General features: G+C 49.2%; 1 protein-coding gene across 1 annotated transcript; it reads left to right on the top strand.

Annotated features, from left to right (window-relative positions):
* Positions 1 to 20,987: 20,987 nt before the first annotated feature.
* On the top strand, positions 20,988 to 26,685 carry LOC140219061 (uncharacterized). The gene is made up of 4 exons (XM_072288926.1): positions 20,988 to 22,304; positions 23,641 to 23,667; positions 24,182 to 24,294; positions 26,659 to 26,685. The coding sequence occupies exons 1-4, from the start codon at positions 21,809 to 21,811 to the stop codon at positions 26,683 to 26,685; spliced, it is 663 nt and encodes a 220-aa protein (XP_072145027.1). The 5' UTR covers positions 20,988 to 21,808.
* The last annotated feature ends 39 nt before the right edge of the window (positions 26,686 to 26,724 follow it).

Below are 26,724 nucleotides of genomic sequence, written 5' to 3'. Positions count from 1 at the left end.
GTTCCAAGTCACATGCACGGAAATAAGACCGAATCCGTGCCCCTATCCATCGATGTCGCGTTAACTGAACGACCCGCATACCGCCAGAGTTCCTCCTGGCATTATTATTATTTTTTTTTTTAAGAAACACTGGGAGACGCCCTTGAACAGACTGCAGCGGACCAGCCGGTAAAGTTGGAAAAGAATAGCCCAGTATGGAACCCTGCTCTTCGACAGGAAAAAAAGAAAGGAAAGAAAGGGGGAGAGGGGGAATGGGAGTGGGCGACGGGCTGAGCCGAGACAGACCTTGGCCCGGATCGGTGCGGCAGTCGGTACGCTCTTTTGTCTTCACCGCGGCCGTTTCGGCGGCGGCCACCGGCTATTTGCCTGTCCGCCGTCTGGCTGCCGCTGCTTGCGGGTGGGGGCGCGCGCAACAGAGGAGAGTCAAAGCTCCCGCATTACGTGACAGAGTACGGACAGCCTGATGGCGAGAAACTGTCTTGCGATCACGCTTTTAGCGGAGCGCGTGCTTATAGCCTCACTTTGCGGAGGTGTGTGTGTTACGTGTACAGGTTTCACTAGCGCTGTCCTCCCGCTTTTACTTGCCACTACGTGACTTTCCTCCTTACTTTTCTTTCTTACATTTCCTTTTTATTTTTTTATTTTACGCTGATTTCTTTGCAACCGCGCAGAGCTCGGTCGTTATACTATGCGGTGCTTGTGGAGAACGGAGAATGACGAGGCTCGCCTTTCTCGGTCGGCTGGGTGAACCGGTTTCAGCTGTCTGCGGATTCTGGCTGAAAACGGTAACGTCGATGCGCCGTGAAAGCAAACTTAAATCGCTATAGCTCAGAAATATGAACATCATTACTGATGGTATGACTGCAACAAAAGAGGTGACTGACATTTTTAAGGCGCCGGCACCGGTGTATGCGTCAGAAAGCTGGCTTTTCTTCTTAGTAAGGTCACTTCGTTTGAGAAGAACGTGCGCAAGGATGAACTTTTGGCGCACGCGGCACGTATACCTATTGCTTGCCTGATGACTATTGCTTGCCTAGGACGACCGACAGGCCTCGTAAAACGCGGTAAATGACAAAGAAAAGAAAACGGCGTAAGAATAAAACCGCTAGGCTGGATTGGCATCAGAAGAAGACGTTGCCAACGTACAAGGAGAGCTATATACGTTTCAGTAAGGAGTGCGTAAGATAGTCGATCAACACACACACAGACACGTACACACATGCACAGAAATGGAGAGAGAGAGAGAGAGACGCGCAAGAGGCATTCACACACACGCGCAAATCACACATGCATACACAAAACAGAGTACGTCGGCTCTCGAGCACCCGCTCGTTTTCATTCTCCTTTCGCGAACATTCGCTTCCTTACGTGGCCTGCCTCATTGGACCCTAATCATTCGAGGTGGACGCCTCACGGAGACGAGGCGGTGCCCGCACAGACGCAAACTGCATGTTACGCGCATCTGTAACAAGCAACGCAAAGCGACCGCGCGCAGCGCACCACCCGGAAGAGGCCCGCGCGACTGGCGGTCGCCGCTCGCTCGCGTGTTTTTACGGGTCGCGAGCTTCCGGCGAAGCTCGGCCACAAAACGCCCCGGCGTTCACCGCTTCGCTGAGCAATCTAGCGACAGCGAGGCAGCAGCCCGCCTTTGCGCGACAGGCGGAAGAGATGCACCATAGTATAAAGAACTAACTGCACCCCTCCCGAAGATGCTCGCGTGTATATATATATATACGCGACTCGTGCGGATTACATAAGCGGCGCGGCGCATGACTCGCTCGCATCATTAAACCGCGAAGAACCGCGTGTGCGCTCGTCGCGCCCCCTCTCGGCTTTCCCTCCCCTCCGTTCTTCTATAGTTACTCCGAGTTCGTCCACTATTCTTTTCTTTATGACTTGTTCGAGTCCTGTCGCTGTGTCTAGGCGCTGCGGCGGTTAAGCCAGGCCCAGCGACCGTGACCTTTTGGCCGGAGCGGAAGCAGTGAACTCCCCCCATCTCCACCGAGGCGCATTCTTCAAATCCGACCTGTGCACTGTATGCAACCGCAATGGTCGCTAGCAGTTGGTGCATATAGGAAACAGTATGGAAGTGTCTATATTATAGACCCTATATAGAGCGTGCGGTGGCAGTGGCGTGACTGTCAATTAAAAGTACGTATGGTGTAGGTCTTTGGTGACATACACTGGGCGTCCCTCCTAACTTGTAGCCAAAACTCAGAAAAATATGCAGGTGCCGAGCCGCTTGACAGAACCGAGGTAACGCTGTTTGCCGTCGTTGGGAGCAAGTCAGATTATTTCTCGTTTTTCAGCTAATGACATAATTATCATAATTATGTATTAATTAATGAACTCTTCCAATTCGAAGCAAAAGTGTCAATGAGAAAATTTTAGACCGTCCTGAGTAATTTCCCATCCAGTTTTCTGTTGCTCAATACGTATCACGTAAAATAATTTTTTATTCCAAGCTTGAAAAAAAGAAAGGCCGAAGAACCCGAAGAGCCGCACGATTAGTTACGCGTCACTTTTCCGTATAACTAATGAAGTAATAAGGTGAAAAAAAATTTGTCTGACTTGCTCCAAGCGGCGGCAAACAAAATTACCTTACTTCTGTGCAGCTACGTATAGCACTTGCATATAATTATAATTATGGCACAAGTTACGTGGGACACACGGCATAAGTCTAAAGCACACACACACACACATATATATATATATATATATATATATATATATATATATATATATATATATATATATATATATATATATATATATATATATATATATATATATATATATATATAAGTCGATATGTCTTGCAATTTCACTAGCTACAAACCGTAAATTGCAATACGTGTTGTCAATTAATTAGTAAAAACTTAATTTGTAAATATTTGTTCTTTAGTCATTTACACATTTGATTGCTCGTGGAAGTTATGTCCGCTTTATCAAACAATTTAGTTCAGAGGTTAGAATGCTGTTTTCTGCAGGGGTGATACATAAAAATTTGGTGCAGCTAAAAACAAATTCGATGGCCATTTAGCGGTAACTAAATGTGAGAGAAATGCTTTAGCATTACGTCGCCGCTGTTTTAGGTCCCGGATCCGTGGTTTAAAGCGCGTTCAGCACAATGCAAAGTGGTGAACAAGATTATAAATAAGGAGAAGAAGAAGCACGACTTCAGCGTTATCTTCAGTGATCTACGGCTTATTTACCCTACAGTTTCGGCCCCCCCGACCGAAACTAAGCCGTAGATCGACTTCATCGTTTCGGTTATCTACGGCTTATTATTACGGCTTGAACCGGTTCTCTACGGTTATCCGCGGTTATCTAGGGCTTACTTGTTCCCCCGACCGAAACTGTAAGCCGTAATTAACCACAGCTAACTGTAGATAACCGGTATAAGGCGTAATAACAAGCCGTAGATAACCGAACATAACGGTGAAGTCCACTACGGCTTACAATTTCGGTCGGGGGACCGACCCAAACTGCGGGGCAAATAAGCCGCAGATAACCGCCAAGTTGTGCTTCTCATCCTGCTAAATACGTCTGACATACACACACACACGTGTGTGTGTGTGGGGGGGGGGGGGGCTGCAGTGTTGCGTCCGGAACAGCAGACGCGGGGGACCGAGACGGACGGCAGGGACCGCCCCGTCGTAGCCGTGACCTTTGGCGACGCGGCCTGCGCCGGGCGAAATCATTCACGGGCGAAGAAACCGTTTAGCAGACGGCGCGAACTCGCTTCGAAGCGGGTTTCCTGTCGCGCCTGGGGGGATGCTCGGTCTCCCAGAACCGGAGAAACCGAGGCAAAGTGACGACAAGAACATACAAACAAACAAAAAGAGACAGAGAGAGACAAAGAAGAGAAGAAAAAAAGGAAGTACGGAACGAAGGGCTAAAGGACGGGAAGCGAGCAAGTCAACAGGTGTGTGGTGTACGCCCAGCAGGGAAAAAAGAAAAAAAATATGTCGCGGCCGTCTATGACTAGGAGCGAAATGCTTCCAGCGCCGTTGTATTGTTTTTTTTTTTGTCTTAGCCTGCCACGCGCGTGATTACAGAGCGACGTTGGAAATATAATTGGCTGAAGGTGCAACGAAGCGAAAATAACGCGTTCGATATAGTGCGAGTCGACATTCTTTCACGTGAAACCGGTTCTTCGTGTGACGCCTTACGACGAGTAACTGATTACATGTAATCAATTCGTGTTTATAATCATATTGTTATTGATTGATTGCCTTTCATAAGCGGTGACACTGGATTTCGTTCAGACGTAGCTCTTTTGCTCAGAGGGGACATTTCTCATAATCCTGAAAATTCTGAAATCAATCAGAGAAAACAAGACATACGGGAAGAGCCTCCCAAAGCATTGCGTTGAGAGGGAATCTGCCATCACAATTTTTGTTTGTTTGTTTGTTTATTTGTTGCAGTAGAGATTCTGTGCGTTGAACGCATAAAATCACGATTGAAGTAATCGAGACAGGAAGAAAGAAAACTATATTTACTCTATGGTTTACAGTGGGGTGTGAGTACGAAGTACCACGCTGTAGATATTGAGAAAAGACAATTCTTTTTGTCAGGCGAACTGCCTCATAAGAGCCGTCCTTGTTATAAATATAATATTTATAACCCAAAACATGGAATATCATGCCAGCTTTGTCGTCGCCAGCTTTGCATTTAGGGCAGAGTCGTTCTTCTCAGCCTCCCTCCATCTGTGGAACCGGAAGTGCTGCAGACAACCCTGTACACTACCTAGCAACAGCTTGAGGTCACGGCCGCGGGATTGTAGACTTCAAAACTTTTTTTTTTATTTTTATTTTGACGCGGAAGCTACCATACCAGGGGGGCCACACTTGGACGACGACAGCGTTCGTGTAACCCTCTATGCTCGGCTCCCGCTCGACGTGGTTGAATCGCCACGGCTACGGATTACAGTTCGACGATCAGAGAGAGAGAGAGAGAGAGAGAGAGAGAGAGAGAGAGAGAGAGAGAGAGCTATAGCCCACTGACCGGAAGCATACGTGCACTGAAATTGTTCCGAAACCCCGGCTACGCGCGTCAAAGCGAAACGCACCGCCTAGCGGATTGCAGTGTAAACGTAAAACATCGCGTTTCACTCGAGTAACATCCCCGCGCTATATACAGCAACCCCCTTGGGGGAGGCCGAGGCGATACCCGATTTTGCGGCGGTTCCATTTATTCCGTTCCCCAACTGCGCTTCGGAAGCCGCATGACCTTATACAGCGTAAAAGCCGGGCAAAGAGCGGCCGGGCTTCTTTTCGGCGGCTGAATCTTCGGCGGCTGAATCTTCTTCCGCGGCCTTTGATGTTCGCCGCGCTACACGCGTTGCGCGTGCATTCACACGCTGCTCGAAGAGCCCAGTGTGGGGCTCTGGAGCGTCCACAGTTGACTGGACGCCTTCCCCTCCCCCCTTACCTCTCTGAGTGGGACGTTCGCATAAGCCACCGGACCACCGGCGATTCGGCAGGTGAGTCGAGAGAGAGAGGGTCTCGAAATTCATCCGGCGTCACGGATCGCTGCCCGAAATCGCGCCGCTTTTTCCGCCCCCCCCCTCCTCCCGATTGTGCGTACTATGCCATAACCATCCCCTACTCATCGCCCTATACCACTCACAGACCATGCTTTTCGGATGTAGGAAACTTGTTCTTTTTTTATTTGCTTTTCTTGTTGATTTTTTGTTGTTCTTTTTCCACCTCTCGCTGTGTCTCTTCCAGGGGTCCGTACGCTCGTACTTCCGTTTGAAACATCAACGTCCTCCCTCTCCCCATCCTCCTCAACTATTATTATTTTTCTTTCGCGAGCAGACGAGAGGCGCGCATCCTTTCCAGCCTGACAGGGCGGGTAATTCGTAATGAAGGAAGAAAAATGAAGAGAAAGAAAGAAAAAAAGAACGATGGAAGGAAGGAAATAAACAGCCCGTGGTGGTTCTTGCTTGTCAGCCACCAATCACCGTCGCGCTGCACCCGCCCACATGTGCCGTATAAAAGCCTCGCGAGACGCTCGCCATGCCGTTCCGGCTGCCAAGCAGCGATGGGAGAACAGGAAAGGAAGATGCGAAGAAGGCCGAAATGGACAAAGGAAAGCGTCATTCCGACGATACCGAAGCAAAATGCAGAGAAAATGGACGCGCGCTGACCCTCTGTGGTCGAGGGACGCGTGACATGACCTTTTTTTCCGTTTCGCACGTCACACCCTTTCGCTCTCTTCATTCGCTTTGTTCCCCATTTTGTACGTATTCAGCGCGACGTACAGATGATGGCTTCGTTCACTGTGCCGCTCTTCTGTGCTCTTCTCTTCTGCGCCGCTCTTCTCTGTGCCGTCTTCGGTGCTCGAGCTGCTCGCTCGACGACTGCGCTAGCGCAATGTAGTCGAAATAAGACTGCGGAAATTTTGCTTGCGGTTTCGAAGAGGACGAAACGAGCCTGGTAGCTTAAAGTACACATGTCGGTGCTAAAGTCCTATACCGTTATTTAACTGAACGATAAAGCTCGAGAGCCTCCTATAACCGCTATACCGATAATTCGCCACTTTCTGTTGTTTTTTCGCTTTCGATGCCGAGACGAGCGACTGAGATTAATTTCTTGCGGCATTTAGAACAGAACACAAAATACAGGATACGAGGGAAGTGTTTTAAGTTGCAGATACGCTGAGAAAAATTAAACTAAGGGGGAGGGCATGCCTAGCGCCAAATAAGTTCCGGCGTATTTTGCTCGTGTGCTTACGCTATAGACAGTGGGCTATAATGCACCTATGGTAGCGCCATTCGTGTATATATATATATATATATATATATATATATATATATATATATATATATATATATGTATATATATATATAGACTGCTTTATTTTCCGACAGCTCTAGGGCGGTGCGCGCCGACTTCCGCGGGCTTCGAAGAGAAGGAACTAATAATCACCGCGGCAATCATTTCGAGGCAACAACGATAACAAATCAAAGCACGCTCGACTCTCGATCGGATGTATATGCGCGCGCATGTCGGTTTCAGGCACTCATACACAACAGCCTTGACGCGGAGGTGAAATATATGCAAAGGATAACTTGGCCCCGGTTCCAAACGTTTTGTCAGTTTTATCGGATAAGTTAATCACCGCGCGCCGCGTATTAGCATGCAAGACCCGCCCGGGCCACTGATAGCCTCTGGAGAGCAGGTCCGTTTTTTTATATATTTTTTTTCTTCTCATTAACAAGTAGTGAAGTGACCGAATGCATGCGGCGTGGCCCAAGAAACCGCGCGCGCCGTGGCAACCACCGTGAAATGCAAGCGTAAAGCAGTCAGCTGTACAGCAGCCCGCGCCCTGCCCGTTCGAAAGGAATGTAGGTTACACAGAACGCGATGTTTATAACTTCTGCGCGATATACGCTCGCACGTGTGGGTCCGCGAACAAGACAGAGAGAACCGTTAATGTCCGTATACAAAAGCCAGACTAATCGTTCCGCCAGGAAAGGCTGATCGATGCGCGAACCAGGAGCAATGCGTTGCGGAATGGCGGCCGACAGAAATTATAGATCGAGCACGCGCAGATCTGTAAACGCGTGTCAGAGGGTGCCCGCTCTATATTACGTTGACTGCAGTGTCCGAGGTATATGTGCCTGCAAAATATTAGTTACACTCCGTCTCCCGAGCTACGTTCAGATAAAATTTTTTAAAAAGAATTGGTTGATATATCGCTCTTTCAGAGGCATTGGTCATAACGCGAAAGTGAAACGGCTAATCTAAGAAGCGGTGGCACAATTATTTTAATAAACAACTCTTTCTAATCACTGTACGCCCATACTTTCCTAACTGTTATGTAGGCACAAAGCAGCATAGTGTGACAGCAAGACATTTCCAAGCACTATACCATCGTTACTGTTCTTATAGTCGTTACCAGGCTGCCAGCCATATTTTCTACAGAACAACTCGGTGATAAAACCAATAATACCTAAATATACTCAATGCTACAAACATACGTCATCAAGAGCACAATTTCTTTAGCAGCGCAAGCCTTTCTAACCTTTCTATGCCTACTTTCTTAACCATAAGGTATAAGTATCGCCATCTCGCAGATTTGCGTGAGGTTGATTTGCGTGACGTATATGTACATGGCAAAGATTTTCGCTGCAACCTGGAATACAACACTTTCGTTATAACATTCAATAGTGCGGTTTAACTTCGCGATGAGAGAGAGAGAGGGCTATAAGGAAGGCAGGGATGTTAACCAGTCTGGTTTCCTACCCTACGCTGGGGGAAGGGAGAAGGGGAAGAGAGAGTATAGAGACGGGCACAGACAGTCATTGAGTCAAAGGCGCTCGCGCAAACTAGGCGTTCCGAGAAATCACGGAGAGAGAGACAGAGAGAGAGAGAGAGAGAGAGGAAAGGGGATAGGCAGGGAGGTTAACCAGAGGGGAGGATCCGGTATGCTACCCTACGCTGGGTAGAGAGGGGAGGGGGAGGTAAAGTGATAACAAAGTAGAGATAAAGAAAGCACGGAAATGGCTTCACTGGCTTCTGAGCCGATGATGCGCGAAACTACACACTGGATTATGAGGGACACTGTAGTAAGGGGGCTCCGGATTTATTTGACCACCTCGGAGCTCGTTAGCATGCGCGTAAAGCAAGGACACAAGCGTTTCTGCAGTCTGCCCCCTTCTGAAGGCGTCCGCAGCTGCCCGGGAGTCGAGCCCATGACCTCGTGCTCAGTTAGCGCAACGCCATAGTCATTGAACTACCGCAACGGCTACACTCCGCGCAGTGCGCCGAAGGCTATATAGATTTAGGGGCATGTGAATGGTTTTTTGAGAGCGAATAGAATGCGAATAAAACAGCTATAGGCCCACAAGCGAATCGAATACATATAATACTTTTCGGATACATTTAGAATAATGAGCAGCCGCTTTTACTATTAATACAGAACGATGTTCACGTCCTAATATATTCGCAACGTTGGCAAACTGAACGCCTACTGAACGGAAGGTTCACGGAGAGATTACTAGCGCGCAATGGGCGAGCGTTCCTCTTCTCTCCTGTGGAAAATGAAGCCGGCTCTCAGCCGCTGCGCTCTGTCTTCGCTATCATCATTCGCTGCGTTCGTTCGCTCTGTTACGTCGACGCTCGATGCAGGCAGGAACGAATGCCTTCGAGCTGCGCTCCAAAATAAGAGAAATAAAAAGGCAACAAAACACTATCGACACAAGTAAAAGGGTTAGGAAGAAAACTAGAAAGAAATATTCAAGAAAAGTAAAATACGTTTTTCTATCGTGTACAAAGACATACAAGGTATTATCACGTAATCCTCGCTGAATATGTAAGCCAAAATTTTATTCTGTACTCGCACTCAAATAATAAAATAGCGCAAGAAAAAGAACAGAAGCACGTACGAACAAGTTGTGAACGTATAGAAAAAAGAAACTCATACATTATACTGTTCACACTGAATTAATGAAGTCACCGTAGAGCTTCGAAAGCTAATCTGCGTCAGGTATACTTTCTGTACGCACAAAGAACGCCCCCTCTAAGACGACCGCGAAGGCTTCCGCATTTCAAATAACTGGCTTCCCGCACGCCGTCTCAAAAGAAGTAGATCAAGAAGAAGAAAAATGTGCAGTCAAATACTCAAGGTTAAATGACTGCGGCAAAGCTCCTCCCGAAGTTTCTCTCTATACCACAGACACGTTTCCAAAACCCCACGTTTGAGCATGCGCTTTCACGCCGTTGGCGAAGAAAAACGCCTTGTCCTCGTCGCGTCAAATGTTGTGCGCATGTCCCGCCTCGTCAGTTCTGTGCAGCACTGCTAAGCATGCAGACTCTGTGAAAGTTGCCCGTGCACGTTTCCACTCGTATACAAGAACGGTTTCTCATTGGCTTCTGTTTTAAACTTGACGAGCTGCATTTGAAAATGAACGACCGTATGATGAAGATAATAAGAAAAAAGAAACAATTGTTCAGCTGAACTCGGATGGTAAAGGCGGGTTGTGGCGTAATGGCGGCATGACACGGTCTCCATCTGCTGCGTTCGCAGAATTCGGAACGGTGCACAGAATTAGCGAAAGGCGAGTGCATGCGCGCAGGCGCGCCGGGCGCGTTCCGTTGGTATGTGAACGCCCCTCGCGGCCATTATCGCGGTCGGGTTTGTCGTAAGGGACGTACAACAATAGGGGGCCGAGTCATGCTGGCCATGCGAGAGCCGTGAGTGAGCACATATTGATACGGTTTGTACGACGCCTCTGTGGATCGTACAGAGGGCGTGCGAGTGGCGACTTATTCGGCGCACCGACACGCACAGCGTCAACCACATGCAGCAGAATTGAGCCCAACAGCACTTGTTCTTGAGTTGCCTGCCCGATACTTATCGCAAAATCGTTCGAGCTTTTAAGAGGAAGCCTTAGCTCGAGGGCTAAATACATGGGAAAGGAGAATTTTTTTTTTCTCAGCAACTACCGCACCAAATTTTGCTAGCTTCGTTGTATTTGAAAAAAAAGGTCAAAATCTGGCGAATGTTGGAAGCGGATTTTCGATTTCGGTCGTGCATTATTTAATAGGCATTGTCTAAAATCGCAAATTTTCAGAAAACGAAACTATCAAGTTTACAACTCTGTAAGTCGACAATGATGAACGATATCACAATATTGTAAATTGCATGTAATGGTACACCTAAGGCAGACAAGATTTGTGTATTATAGACTGCAGCATACTGTTATGTAAGCATGACTTTCGCAAGAGCCTTGTAACATATTGTAACAAATTCACGGTAGATGTAAATTTATGTATGAAATTTTCCGACTTCAGATGCTCTAACAGACGCAGTTTACAGTACGGCGATATCTGTTTTTCATGCAACTTTTAAACTTCGGTGTTCCATTCTTATTTTTACGTTACCATATTTTTATATCCTTTTAAAAAATCAGACTCTAATCAAAATTTCGCTTTCAACAGTCACTAGATTTTACCTCTATCCCCAAAATGTAACACACTTCATAAAATTTGGCCCAGGGTTTATTGAATAAAAGCATTTCTACGTTTTACATGTACTTGCATAGGCGGCCTCAGAGTTGGGCCCGAGCTAAACCTTCCTCTTAACCAGGGCGTACAGGGTTTTCCAATTATTTCTGAAGTCTAGGCAATTAAGTTGGGGTTCCAACTATTACGAAAAGTGTTTACGACTCTACCGCTACATTTACGTGAACCCGACGCGAGCGGGTTGAGTGGGAGATCGGGTTGACCGATCCCCGAAGCGACCGTGTTCACATGAACTCGCTTCCAACGACGGCAAGTAGCATCGAGTCGAGACACCAGCGCGTTCGAACTGGGCTTCCGGTTCCCCCTGGCGTCTGCAACAGCTCCATCTTATGGGTCTTACTGCTACGCGATGAGGTTGCACTGTTATTCACCTTCGGGAAAACACGATGCCCTGTGACCATTACGTGTAACCGCGTGGCAGTCACAGTCCAAAGCCAGCACAATGGCAACCGCACAACTGCAGAGGCTCTCGAGGTTCCGGAAATATGTGCTGCGACGGGTCCGCCAGACGATAGCGAGATCCTCTCCATTATGACGCACCTCGATCTTTTTCGCACTGATGGAAGACCCGAGGCAGTGACTTTCCTAGAAAACGAGATAGCCTCGTTTTTTGTCTCGTCCCCATACGGTTCCCGCTGCCGGCGCGCGAATCGCGACGTCTCGGCGGTTCCGTGCAAGTCTCGGGCCATCGCCGAAGACGTCACAGGAGCCCCGCACCCCCCTAGGGACCCCTTTCCAATTTCCCATTAGCTGTCAATAAAAAAAGATTTCACCATCAGCGCTGGCTGGCCCGACCCACCCGCGTTTACGTGCAAGCTGCAGGCGGTTCGGGCTTGGTCAACCTATGCCCCATGCAGTCGGGCTGACTCGGTCCGACCCGACGCACGTTCAGTACGGCCGGCCAGCGCCTATATATTGCTACGGAACAATATGTGCGATCACGAAAAGGCGAGCAGTGTGAAGACGACGACGACGATGAGAAGCTAGCGCGGGCTGTTGCCTCTTGGCCAAGCGCAGCGTATTTTCTTGTAAATATACTTGTACATAGCTTTTCGTCTGCGTCTTCCTACGTAACATATCTGGTGGAGGTGCTGGGTAAGAAGATGAAAGACGGGGCAGAATCGAAGAAGCCGGATGGGTATCAGGGCGATGGGCCGAGCAGATGGTGTGAAGGCCCATGTTTTCGAACTCCTGCCGGACAACTGCCTGGATCAGCGAAACCGTGACTGCAGATGTGTTGGTGGGACTGGAGTCGAAGGCAGCCGGATAGGCGGCCTCTATCTCACGCCGGACGATCCTGGTAACATCGGCAGTGTTGTTGGGACGAGGAGTGTCGGCACAGGAAGATGTCGCTGGGGTGTTGGGCAGACGGGCAAACTGCTGGTCAATACGTCGGCTTTTAGCGAGTTCCAGGCGGCGGCACTCTTTGATAACAGCATCCACCGTCGCTACGTTGTTGCAAACGAGCAAGTTGAAGGCGTCATCGGCAATGCCTTTGAGGATGTGGGCAACCTTGTCTGACTCAGTCATGTGGGTGTCAACTTTGCGGCACAGAGCCAAGATAGCGCGGGCTGTTGCCTCTTGGCCAAGCGCAGCGTATTTTCTTGTAAATATACTTGTACATAGCTTTTCGTCTGCGTCTTCCTACGTAACAATATGAACTCGACAGGCCAATTCCATTCCGACAAGCCGACTCGACCCGCTTCTGTAGGGTTCGCGCAAACGATCTTGTATGAAAGACGAAACAGAAAATACAGAATCCAGTACACGTCCTGCGATGATGATCCTCCGCTATGGTACGTACCCACAAGATGGGGCCAAGATTCAGGCGGCGAGATGACACGTTAGGGAAATATACAGTTATTCAAAGGAGGGAAAATCAAATTCTATGCATTTCACGTTCACGAGTTTTTTTCGTCTTCCTTAGCGGCTGCAAACACGGCCGGAATAATAATGTAACGATTCTATTTCAATTCCTTTCTTTTTTTTTTTCAAGTTTCGTTCGTGCATACTAGCGCCGTTCCGCCTATACGATATGACTGAGGCTCGACAAGTCGTGCGTGGTGGATGACAAGGAAGGAACAGGATCGAGCGCAAGGAATCACTACATTTTCGCGGTCAACGCTTCAAAGGGGTGTCCCAATTTGAAGGGCCGGGAGACCAGTTCGTATTCAAGCAACAATCAGCGGCAGCAACGTCGGCTCGAACACGATGCGCTAACACTATCACGTGTAGCTTATCGGTTGAACAATGCGCCCCCTTGGCACGCTTTCGGTTTGAGCGCTGAAACAAAGGGCATGTCACCAAGAGCTGCCTCTACCTTATATTTAAGGCTGTTGGGACATATGCTACTATACTTTCGCTAGTGCAATTTATATCTTTACCACTACTGTCTTCGCTACTAGCAATGTTTCCATGCATGCTGGCTGACTCTCACCTATATATACAGACTGTCGCAGCTAAGATTAGCCAAGATGTTCAACGAAAAATGAATGATTAAAAAAAGACAGGGTGCAATATACAATTATAAGAGCTACGGTGTTCGGTCTTCACATCTCTGACCAGACTGAACACCATGTGCCTTAAAATTCTGTCTTGCACCGTGTTCTTTTTTTTTCTTTGTTAAACAGCTTGGCTAAAGTTAGCCGGGACACCCTATACATAGTGAGTGAATGTGTGGCACAGCTTAGCTAAGTTATAGCACGTGTAAAGATAGACAGGTGGCGGAGACGGTAGCGGTGACGGCAGATCAGCAGCGGCATGCTAAATCTGTCTACTTATGGCAATATAGTAACTGTATAAAGTGCTACACTACGCTATATATACCCTAGAGTTCGTCCGTTATTCTTTTGTATGTCATGAAACGGTAAGGCAACGAACGTCGTGTCATGCAATGAGTGGTCAAACACTCGTAAAAGAATTACTCGTTGACTACTTCGAATCGCTCTTCCTCGAGGGAGGTGGTGTCGACTAGCGCAAGTTCGAACAACGGCCCCCCCATTGCAGCGGCACTAATAGCTAACGGTTCGATATAGCATTTGCGCAGCATTGGGTCCGTATTGATTTTTCGACATACCAAAATTTCAAACTGCTGTTCCAATCGTGCTTGAGCCACGATGCTTATTTGCAGTAGTGCACAAGTAAATAAAGAGAATAAGGCAGCCATAAAGTTACAGAAGGGAGGGGGGGGGGGGGGAGAAACAAGAAAGAAAGGTTGTCGGCTTACCGTCATAAACCGGGGCGCGTGCGTGCGTACTTACTTGTACGCATGACTCTTTCTATGTAGCCGTACGGAGTTATTCTTGCCGATCACCGAGGAGGACAAAGCAATGCAAAATCACCGAAGGCCCTCTTTTTCAACGTACAGCGTAGAAACGCCAAAGACACGTCTACGCGTCGCCGGCCGACGCCCGTTATCGCTTCCCATCGCCAAACTCGCAAGGCCACACGGGAAACACCGTAAATCGCGCTGCACACAGACCACACGCTACTTTACGCTCTCCCTCACGAGCTACCCGCATCAAAGAGCATTAAACCTGAGTCATCGTACGCACCTGCGCGTGTAAAGAACTGTCCCAGTCCCCCTGCGCGCATGCATGACGGAGGCGATCGTCGTTCGTGTAACAGCGCAGGCACGCGATGAAAATTCGTGCTACGCACGACGAATATCCAGGACAGAGTCGTTGCGAGGGAGGAATGGAAGTATTAAGAAGGGGTGGGGGTGGGCGGGGGGCTGAGGTGATCCCACGAAACGTCGATGCCATACAACGCGCCAACCGCAGAATGTTATACACCTATACTAACCAAACCAACGTGCTCTCTCATCTAGATAGTCTATACAGCGCGGTGCATTTCCGAGGTTGCTCGAGTAATGGCCATCACGGCGGAAGCGGCAGCTGAGTTGCCAGCGCCGGCTGCCCACGCGCTTTCTGCACAGACACGCGTGCGCACAGACACGCACGCGCGTTCCGCATAACCGCACGCTCCGGCAAGCGAGCGGACGACGCCACACACAAACGTCCGCCGCCGCCGCCGCTTATCGACGACAGCGCGAGAAAAGTAGGCCAGCTTACACAGTGCCGGAGCACGCTATAGCCCTTATAACAGCGTCCGCTTCCATACCCCCCCCCCCCCCCCCCTCTACACACACCCGCCCTACAGCCTGCTTGACCGTCTTGGTGCTCCACTAAAGGTGTTCGCGCGCACTTTCTCCGACGCGACGGCCGCTTCTTTCTTTCTTTTGTTTCTACCTCTTGTTTTCGGTTCGTTGCTTCCCTTTCCGTTCACAAGGCGATCATCGGGACGGCGTCCAACGCGGGCCACCCCACAACTCCTGACGGGCGACGGACAGCTTCGTGATGGGGGTCGCGTGAATTACGTTCGATCGGCCCCATGCTACGCGTGCTATGCGGTGACGCCGACCTACAAGAAGGGCCGGTCCGTCATTACCGCCAAGCTCTTCCGAACACCTGTGTATGCACTCGCTGCGCTGCTGTCACCTGCACGCGTCTCTTGGCAAAAGAGAAACGAAAGAAAAAAAAGAGAGGAGGAAGTGGAAAGAGAGGGAGAGAAGGTCGGGTAGGCGCGCGCCTTCGAAAGGCGGTAACGTGCACGTTCTCGCTGCGACGAATGTGCGTGCGAACAAAACCGCACACCTGCACGCATGTGTTGCGCGAATAATCTGCGCTGGTCGTGGTGGCGTATTTATGTGCGCCTGCTTTCGCCCCAAAACGTCGGAGAGAGAGAGAGCGGTTTTGTTTCTCCGGAGAAGAAGGTCCGATTCAAGGCTTCTTGCTTCGTCGTGACGGAGTGTGACAGCGGGGCCGTATACTTTGCCTTGAGAAGTGCTGCCCTACACAGCCTTCCATTGTTGGCAAGAGATCAGTCTTTTACGACAAGCAGCAGTCGATCCAGCTGAGGCCGGATGACGGAGTGAAGAAGACGAAGCGCTATCACTATCACGGGCTTCACTGCAAATAGAGGCATTCAGTAAACATAGCTACGTTACAAAGTGTCTGTTTACGCACGGGTTAGAAAGCTATACCTTTATTTGACGGATCGCCGTAAGATGTCGAACGAGATTGATGATGCCGCGTAAGTGAATGGCTTGGCACTGCAAAGTGGGTATAGAGTCTGCATAAAACGGAACAAAATTCCACGGGCGGAAATAAGATGTTACGTTCGTAAACAGACTATACAATGTATACTGCGCAGAGATAACGATGAAAAAGCGAGGTGATTAAGTGAGCAAACTACTTTCATTAGCCACCTGCCCAGCCCCCTCTATTTGCAACATTGTCTACATTATTAACAATGCTATCTAGACTATTGATAATAAAATAGTATCTTTATTTATTGAAGATTGCTCAATAACCATGTACACGGGGCTTTGCGTGGGGAGTGGAGGAAAACAACGAGTTTGTTGATGTTAAGAAAAAGTGACTAAACGTATGTTACGGCCAATGTAAGACTTAAGCTGTTCGCGTGAACGTCAAAAAGTGCTAGCTTCTTTAACTGATTAGAAAATTATATAAAGTCTTAGAATAGGGGCCCCAAACGTTTTGAGGCCCCAAAGAAATAGCGTCGAAGCCACTGCGCATGCGCGAGACGCAAACTGCGTTTGGGTTTTGCGTGGGGAGCGCTATTTCATCGATTTAGCGGGAGCCCAAATGGCGGCCCCAAAAGCTTTGCGTCAGCAAACATGGCGGCACCCATGAAAGCGACGGCTCCAACCTATAGCACCAAACTGGGTTCGATTCGTGGTAACGCGTGAAGTTCGCAAGCTAGGAGAAGTGACTGCGGTTATCGATTTCTCTCAGCTAGCGTGTGTTATGAAGATTGACTCATTAGACGCCGCTGATTCCGAATTCGATTGTGTATTTTATGGCTCGTAGGCCTAACACGGCTAAGCTTGGCTGGTGAAGGCATGCAACGTTGGTTTGCTCAATACTAAGCGCAACTAATTGTTTTCTGCTTACATAATAACCTCTAAATTGTAATTCAGGGCGAATACACGCAAATCAAAATTACTATTCCTATCATACAATGGTATATTTTATTTAATTATTTCTAATAGCTTTTCTTTGACGCCGTAGTGGCGCTGTCAGCGCAATTAAGACGCCATCCGCAAATGCGAAGCCCTATTCTAAAACTCTCTTATATTAAATATTTATAGTTATGGTTTTGCGCACTAACCAGCGTGCACCGACAAATTCTGAGCGGTTCATTATTATTATTATTATTATTATTATTTTTTTTTTTTTTTTTTTTGGCGAGGTTTGTTGAGCACAGGCAATGACGCTTGTCCAACACTCTGGAATTATGTTGGAAGCACACACTACCAAATAAGCGCTGCTGCTTTTTTTGTTGGCGTTGCTATGGTCACACTGGAAAAGAAGACAATGGTTTTAATCTTGACGGTTGACAAGCGTCGATTAATAAAGTTTTCCCCCGTTAAGGCCGGCAGCGACTGTCAAACTGCAGCTTCACCACGTTTATTGCTCTTCAGTGAATCCTTCGACCCGCTGACCTAACGACGACCGCTTGTTCTAGAAAAAAAAATGAAAACCATAATTGCGCTTGAGTAGGCAACAGTACGGTGACAGCGTTGTCATGCTGTCACCGCAGCGTTATGTCCCCGAGTTTAAGTCAGCTGACGTAACGAACACATGGAGAAGAGCAACAGCAGTTTGATAGGATGCATACATCAAGTGCAGCCGACGTATAGGCACACAGCGCTGCGCCACACTAGTCCCGTGCAGCATTCAGAACATACCGAGTCGCGGTTCGTCGAACAAGCATCACAGAAAATCTAAACAACAGTCATGGCGCGCCGCCGCCATGCATCGCTCCTCTGCCTTGTTTCAAGGAAGAGATAACGAGCTTCACTAGGGGCAATTTTTAGAACGCCACACGTTCACACACATACTATCTATGAACTATTAACATACTATCTATTAGCTAACACACAACTATATCTATTAAGTGCGCGAGGACGCGTTCCCCTCCACCTGCTTTGGAGTTTCACGACGCTGCACGTAACTATCTTGGTGAAAAAATGTCTAAACTGGCTTGCGCAACTCATGCCGCTAACAAAGGTGCTGCGCCTTTCAAGGCAATTAAAAAACTTCAGTGCAAGAATAAAGTGTGATTGCAAACGTCACTCATCGTCGCGGGAGCCTGTGTCTCTCGTTAAAATCACGGTAATGACATCGAGCGTAAATGCAACTAATCCTTGACGTCTTTCTCAAAGATTGACATAATTGCCAACACCTGAAAGAAGACTGCGAAGGTATACTTCACAATATAACTGTATTGGTGGTTGGCTTCTCTTGTTTCTTCACAGCTGCCTAGACGGTAAGGACATAATCAACGCTGCAGTGATCGCTTTCCATGCAAAGGCACTCGTCAAGCCCACAAAACCGACACACCATGCTGCAATAGCGATTCCGGATTTCTTTTTCGTTTTTTTTTTCGTTTTTTCGTTGACGTATACACATCAAACCCGCTTTTGAACAGGAGTTTAACTGGGTCGTTTCTCAGTTTACGAAGTGGTTACGTTAAATTAAGGTAAGAAATTGGCACATCTCAGCGGTTCCTTCTGCTCTGACTTCATTTACTGCGACAGGAGCTGCCTTTCCCAGCGCCCATCTTTCCTGAGACAACTGCTTCACTATTAACGAACAACAGTGGTCGAACAAGGCATGTCCGTGGAGCCAACATTTCGAAACATTGGCTCCCAGCAACTTCCCTCGTTTTACCACCGTAAAAACCTCCATCTCCTTGTGAGCTTCTGTATTGTTCGGATTTCTTCGATACTGTGTGCACACAATGTTGTCTTGGCTGAATATAACGTATTCGGTATTTTGAGAAGGCCGGCTCTAAACGAAGCCTATGCGTTGCCATTTTTCTGTATAACAATAACGAAACAACGTTTTCGTCGTCTACGTCTGCTACAGCATTAGAGTGTTTTAGTTTAGCGTGTTTACGCTCCGCTAAGCAGTTAAGCGGAGCGGAAGCGCGAATGCGCATGCGCCGTCCGCTTAGCCGTAAGCGGGATAGCGGAGCGAGGAACACGGTCCGCTTAGAAGCTGCCTGAGCGGAGCGTGCCGAGCAGCACTTTGGCTAGCGTTGGCGTCAGAACGGATTGGATAGGATGCAGAAAGCAAGCGCGCTGGCTAACACGTGGCGTTCCCCAAGACGGCGCTTTATTTTCCATTGGATAAAATGGACCGGTAACGCATTACAAGCGCACGTCTAGATACTTCATGGAGAAATAAGTTATATATATATACATATGTACGTTTTACTGTATAAGAGTGACCATAAAGTGTTTTTATTTTCTTTCATTACCCTGAATTTAGCCAGGGGGCGCTGCAACTACGAAAGGTCCGCTCCGCTACGCTAAACGTATAACTAAAACGTGAAAATCGCCCGCCGCTCCGCTGTGGCTTAGCGGGGCAGCTCGGGGCGGAGCGTACCGTAAAGACGCTCAACTAAAACACTCTATTGCCTGCCGTGGCTTCCGAAATACAGGCAAGGACGCCACCAATTTCGGAGTCTGCTTGACGGGCTAAGCCGTGCACAATTCAGGTACGAAGTTTCACCATTGCGCAGTGGTTAACTGGTCGGGCAACCAACTGAACACTGCGGCAGGCACGCGGAGTTTAATTCCCAGTGGCGTTTGATGGACAAATCCTTGCTTTCCTTCGATTTGTGGGGAGGGTGACAGGGGTGGCGAGGAGGTGTCTCGACGACGACGCCCGTCGCCGGCGTAACGGAAGGGACGGACGGACAGACACGGCAAATCCTGTCTCGAGCCTGTACCCGCCCGTCGCGTTAAAACAAATCGTGGGTCCAGGCAAGGCGAAGCTGTGTCGACCAAACGAGACGTTGTTATCCATCCCCCAGGACTGTAGCACGAAGTTACAAAGGAAAGTTTACACTTAGGCGATTGGCAGTTTCCCTCCCCCCCCCCCCCCCTCCTTTTCGTGAGATTCCTTCCGCCTAGCAGACTTCCGCAGAACTGATTTGCCACGTTCGGTGTCCCTCTGCTTCGAGTTGTCGATTAATTCGCCCTCACCGCTGCGACCTGCTGGCGAGCTCCTTGTTAGCTCAGGCGGCAGAGCGAAAGGCGTTGGCCACAGGTTCGACGTTTGAACCAGGACGAGTTCCTTTTTTTTCTTTTCGACTGCTAAGCTTTCTTTCTGAGAAACTCGTCTCGGTTTCTATAGCTTCGCGCTATACAGTCGGGCGGATGGCAATTTTCACTTGCGCGAACCTTCCTATACCTTTGCGGGCTACCGCATAATGGATTTGCGGTATTCAGCTGTGTTTCCTCGTCCTCCTCCTTCTACTACTACTACTACTACTACTACTACTACTGCTACTACGGCTGATGATGATGATGATGGTGGTGGTGGTAGTGATGATGATGATGATGATGATGATGATGATGATGACGACGACGACGACGACGACGACGACGACGATGGTGGTGGCGGTGGTGATAATACCTTACTGCACAAACTTACAAATAAAGCAGCGTACGATTCGGGCCTGCCAAAGCCACACAGGGCTTGAGCGGCAGTACCTGGCAGGCAGCATAAACCATTAGGAAATGTAAATGACATACTTTTCACATTTCAAGATAGCCCATAGGAGGGGAAAAATAAAATAAGGAAAGAAAGGAAAGCGAGAAAGAACTGTAACGAAAGTAAAGTACTGAAGGCAACTAATTGTCTGAGTACTGAAGGCGACTAATTGTCAATTTGACTGAGTGTCTTTTTAAACTTGCATTTAGTTTGAGCGCCAAGCTCACTTAAAGCACCCTGTACAGTCAGCGTCCAGGTTTCAGACAACCAACCTTCTCTGAAAACGCTTTAAACGAACGCGAGGCGCTAAATAACGAACCCGTTGGCTACGCCTGCGTCTGAGTCGGCGGGCGCCTCTTCGCTCCGCCAAGACAAGGAGCTGGCGGGCGCTGGAAGCGTTCAACAATTGAAAGTTGCCTCGTTTATGGGGACGGGCCATGTCCGTGCACACGCCGCTGGCTTGCATACGCGGGCCCGCCCAAACGGAGAACGCAATCGGCATTCACCGCTGGCGCCTTTTAGCGACCGCGTAGGAGCACTGCTTCCCCCTAACTGTGCTACGCCCTTGATTTGTAATGCGAGTCACGGACGCCTCCTACGGGAACGCTCGTTCGCCTACAACACGGTCATCGCGTGGCGGTTCTTATTCTTCTGATTTTTTTTGTTTTGTTTTACCATGGCATCCATTCTTCTTGGCATGTCGGTGGCTGATCCTGCCTGCTAGAAATTTCTGTGTCGCCAATGCTTTCTTTTATTTTGGTCACTACTACATTTGTACACCAACAAACAAAAAATGAAAATGGCAGGGCTTCAGTGTGCTGGCGGGTACAGAGATACCATTCCCAGCCTCCTCTCACTAAGTGTAAGAGTGACGGTTTTGCTATTGCAGAAGCAGCTAATAAGCTCATACAGCTTAGTATTGTTTAGTTTCTGTTTAGAGCTCGCTAAACACGTTATTCTGACCACTCAATAGCGAGCTTTATAATTAGCATGCCCCAATCCGCTTTTCGTACCCACGAAATAAGAAACAAAAGAAAAGCTAATTCATTCATTGAAATCCAAGCTCCTTAATTTGCATGCATTTCACGTCTTTTTGTACTCTTTTGCGTTCTTATGTGCGCCAGGCCCACAGCGTCCCTTAAATTTGGGTCGTCCTCTGTTTTCTAAAACTCCCCAATGTTCTCCGCTCCGCAGAAGAGGCCGGTCGATTTCCCACCATTCGTCGTGGCCGGACCGGGAGCAGGAAAAGGGGGAGGAGTAAGCGATGGTGACTACCCGGCGGCGGCAGTCGGCAGGACCTCCGGGACCGCTGCTGCGACTGCGACCCCGTCGGCGACGGGGCCGGCGGCCGCCTCCTCGGCGAAGGCCCCTCCGGTCAGCTCGTCCCGTCTTCCCGGCGCCCTCCCTGCGTCCCCCGCGTGCGCGGCCGACGACTTCCTGGCCTACTCGTTCCAACGCAAGGCGCCCTACCTGGTGTGGGACGACGAAGGCGGCGGCGGCGGCTGTGCCAGGCACCCCAACCTCCCGCACTACCAGGGTCCGCTTCGTTCCAGCCGGCCCTGGACGCTGCGACAGTCGCGACGATGTTGCCCGTGGCCATGCGTGCTGGCTGTTGCGCTCGCCTCGGGACTGCTCTTCGGGGCGCTGGTGGCGCTGTGCGCCTACCTCAGTGGTCAGTCTGCGGGAAGGAGACGGGGATTGAAAATGAATGAATGAATGAATGAATGAATGAATGAATGAATGAATGAATGAATATTTCATCTTGAGTACAATTTCAAGAAAGGTGCAGGGGCAAAGGGCGCACAGCGCCTGGCAGGTGTCCCTGTACCCGCAAAATACGCGTGTATTATACATTACTTAGCGGTAGTTCATTGGCAGTGAGCGAACACACATAAGTGAGCTATAGCCGTTGGATGTTCACAGTGGTTGTCTGCGCAGCTCTCACGGTGAAGACGAACGATTAAAAAAAAAAAAAAAAAAAAAAAGCCGCACGGCACCAGAAGTGCTCCGTCTGCTTACGTTTGTCTTTCGTCCCGACTTCGAGCGCAGCACGGACAACCTCTGCGAAAGAGGCACCGTGAAAGACTATCTGCTTCTATACATACTGTTCTCCTAAAGGCATCTGCGGAACTGTGCGTTCGCAAATTTAGCTACACTAGCGGCCGCCTGTAAAACGAAAGTATTTTGCAGAAGCGGGTTTCTCCGCGACAAGCATCTGCTTGCGGAGAAGTCAGCTTTGCGGGCGTCTGCTAGATTCGTGCTGACACTCGCCATGCTCTACGTGCTCTAGCTGCGTTCTTAAATAAGGTAACGCAAATTACTCGGCATACATTCTTCGATTCTCAGCTCCGTTACACATTGCAATGGTGGACGATATAGGGAAAGCAAAATGAAAAATCACTCACTTCATTTTTTATTGGTATGTGCCCTCCGTGCATAACTTGTACGTGCAATCGTCCACATTGCACTTTTTTGTTGCACGCACAGGTACCTAGCCTTAATGCAGCTATTACAACAGACTAAGACGGCAACGTCAATGTGGTCCAGAGAACGTACAGCCAAAGGAAAAGCTATCTTGCGCATAAATACGATCCGTGCTTACTTTGTTTCTTACCTTCGTATACTTACTTACAGTTATGCTAAAGAGCCCGTGCCTATACGAGGCGAAATGCGTCGCGCGCACGCGTGACGCTGCAGGATAACGCGCGCGGCCCATTAGCGTATTTCATCTAAGGCCAACTGCCGATTGTATCCACCACATTCTACAGCCTATGAACAACGGTTCAGAGATAATTATGAGTAGTCCAAACCAGGCGCGCAGTTTTACGCATTCCTGTGCAACACTACGCTCAACAGACAGGTAAAATAAAGAGTGATGAATGTACAATGCAGTTTCGAGCAGTTCTCATTGGCGTAAAGAGAAGAGAGATAGTTGCTTGGACACCAACGCGTATTGCAACTCACGCTTCTGCCTCTTTTTTTTTTTTCTTCTCTTTCATGACTTGCAGTGATGACCAGTCAACATATGCACCCATGTAAGTGTCCTTTATTTATTCTTTTTCCGTATGCAAGCTAAGTGCTTATAGTTCGCAGCAGTGGAAATAGCGCTGTTCTGCGAATGAAAGAAAAAGAACTTAAAAAGCGGTATGTGTAGCAGCGATTAAAAATACCGAGGTCGCGTCTACTTGGAAAAATATACAATGAACACAAACCACGGAACTCGAAGCCCTATCGAGTCGATCTGCTACACCAAGTCTTTCAAAAGACACCCCCCAACTGACGCTGGCGCTCAGATTACCATGTAAATCAACCTGCCGCGCTCCCGCCTTGCCAAGAGCCCAGTTCACTCGCGGGCCGCAATTAATCTGGCACGGACTCATTGCCTCCTAGCGCTTTCTCGTTTGCAAGAGCTATGTGCTGCTCTGTTGCTTGCCTTGCCCACCGGTGCATGTCACATATATCTTTTCGCGCATTTTTATTCACGACCACCTCCAAACTTTCACTTGCCTTCTCCCCTCTTCGGTTCTCCTTTCTCTTGGCTCCCCACAGCCGTCCGTCTCCTAGGCGCCGTCAGAGTGGTCGAAGGCGACGTGTGGGACCCCAACCTGCTCAATTCCACCTCGAAGGAATTTCGCATCAAGTCGGCCAAGTATGCCAACATGGTGAGTCGAAAAAGGACAGTCCAGGCCAGGTGTGGTGGCCGGGGGCGTAGCCAGAGATGGAGCGGGGGCGGCAAACCTGGCACGTGTCCCCCCTCCCCCTCCTTCCCCTTCCACCGAAACAAAAGGAAGAGCATGGCTATCCCACTGGTGGTGGCGGCCAAACCTTGGTGGCTTAGCCGGATTTTTTTTTTTTCGGGGAAGGCACGCACTTCGAGGACGCGGTGCGGGAGAGGGGGGGGGGGGCATGTGTTTGGTGTGCCACCCCTGGCTACGCTACTGCTGAACCTAACGCACGAGAGACACTGTCAGGCTGCACTGGGCAGAAAGGGAATTGCTTGAGAATGGGATGGTTCACTACTGCAGGGGTAACTGGCTTAACGCGAAACCTTTTAGGGAAAATTGTGTTGTCGTCCCCCCTCTACCCCCCTCCAAAAACATTATGAGGTTCTACGTGCCAAAACCACGGTCTGATTATGAGACTGGCCGTTGTGGGGGATCCCGGAAATTCGGAACACCTGGGGGTTCTTTAACGTGCACCTTCGGTTTTGTCTTCGCACTTTGCCTCCATCGAAATGCGGCCGCCGTGGCCGAGATTCGATCCCGCGACCTCGTGCTTAGCAGCCCAGCACCATAGCCACTAAGCAACCACGGTGGGTCTGTCGGCCCCCCGAGATCGGTCGATAGGCCAGTCACTGGTCCACGCATGGCCACCGTTAATTGACGAACAGCTCTTGAATCAAGCCCGCAAAGGAGCCTGCGTGCGTGCGTGCCAGCCTGTCGGAGAGGCGGGCTCTGCAACACGAGCGAGATTCCAACATGCGAAAGAAATGACGTCGGCAATTTCGTCCGCTGTGCTGGATATGCAACGAAGGCGTTCGTCCTTGGCGCGAGCAAGCTTGATGATGCCGCAGTTCAAGTACTTGTCCGGGCACGAGCGTTACAAATCGAACCGATCAAAATTAACCGCCTGCTAGCGGCCACACCCTTAGTTGCTCGTGCACAGCTGATACGGAGCAGTGTTGTGCGGTGCATTTAAATCAGTCTGAACAGGTATATGCAAAACAAGAGCACGATATATCGGGGACGGCGAAAGCTGCGGCTCGTGACCATGCGTATTTAACCAAACGAGGCGTACGGGAATACGCAAGGTGGAGCTATGTTGCTTAAAAGGAAAGCCGTTATCACACTGAAATCTAAAAGTTCCCTCGAGGTTACCTTTGAAAGGTCCAAACAAAGCTTCGAATGCCCTTTACCTTATTCAGACACGTATGTAACAGTGCAGTGCGACATGTCCGCGAGGTACGGCAAAGTGAGATAGGCAAAACGTGCCTCAGTGACCATACCTACACCCCGGTCACGGAAATGGGCCCATGACCTGGGTGGTTTCGGTTTCTTAACGAGTTCCGGAAAACGAAAACAGCGAGTTAACTGTCTTGAATTTTGTGAAAAACTTACTTTCAACTCAAGCAAAATAAGTTTTGAAATTTATGGCGTGAAAGCGCGGTTCTGCAGCCACGCATAAAGAGAAAGAGGGAAGGAAGGAAATGCAAAGATGTTAACTAACTTTTGTCTAGTTTGCTACCCTGCACGTGGGGTGGGGAAGGGGAGTGGAAGATATGTGTCATGCAACTTCACCGGACGATCGCACGGAGCTTCTACAGTCACAGCCTTATACTGTACGACTTACCCTGGCGGCTTAGTGGCAATGGCGCTGCGCTGCTAAGCACGAGGTCGCGGGATCGAATCACGGCCACGGCGGTCGCATTTAGATGGGGGCGAAATACGCGTGTTGTGCATGTGTACACGTTAGAGATTACTAGGTGGTCTAACTTAATCCAGAGTCCCCCGCTATGGCGCTCCTCATAATGAGATCGTGGTGCTGGCACGTAGAGCCCCAGAATCTAGTTATCTCTTACTGTACGACAACCACGTTGGATAACCGAGTACCGTTGGCTGCCAGCCGTACATTTCGCAACGCTTGTCTGCTCTCCCGAAGTAAATGGTCGCCGCCTACTTTCTAATGTGCCATGCCTTCGCGGTCGCTTATCCGGGATAATTGGAATGCACACAAAGCCGTGAACGCAGTCACGACAAGCCGCGGCACTCTGCGTTGCCTCAGGCGGGAAATTTTCTTCGCCCAATGTTTGTCTGTAGTGAGGCGAAGCGGTGGGGTTTTCTTTCTTAAAATACAGCAGAAGGTTACACTGTACCACGCTGTGTAGGAACGCCAAACCCTTAATTAAGTTTACGCTTCAATGCTTTCTCGAACGATTTAAGCAGCTTGTCGACTTGGAATGCTAAGTTAATGAGGGCGGGCTTTCCTACCTGTCTGCGCGAACGTTGTGTATCGCGTGCATCGTGCAGTGGACTCCCGTAGCGCGCGACCATTAGCACTGAGTTGTAATGACGCTGTTGGACGTGATTAATTGT

Source organism: Dermacentor andersoni, chromosome 6, assembly GCF_023375885.2.
Source record: "Dermacentor andersoni chromosome 6, qqDerAnde1_hic_scaffold, whole genome shotgun sequence".
In the NCBI taxonomy this organism is placed as follows: Eukaryota; Metazoa; Arthropoda; class Arachnida; order Ixodida; family Ixodidae; genus Dermacentor; species Dermacentor andersoni.
Note: the sequence above shows the minus strand (reverse complement) of the source record. Positions and strands in the feature narration are given on the sequence as shown.

Excerpts from the sequence above, each read along its gene's own strand:
- LOC140219061 (XM_072288926.1), top strand. The coding sequence starts at position 21,809 with ATGTTCTCCGCTCCGCAGAAGAGGCCGGTCGATTTCCCACCATTCGTC. Across the intron at positions 22,305-23,640 it reads GCTGTGCGCCTACCTCAGTG|TGATGACCAGTCAACATATG; the intron begins GTCAGTCTGCGG and ends CATGACTTGCAG. Across the intron at positions 24,295-26,658 it reads CGGCCAAGTATGCCAACATG|TGGACTCCCGTAGCGCGCGA; the intron begins GTGAGTCGAAAA and ends TGCATCGTGCAG.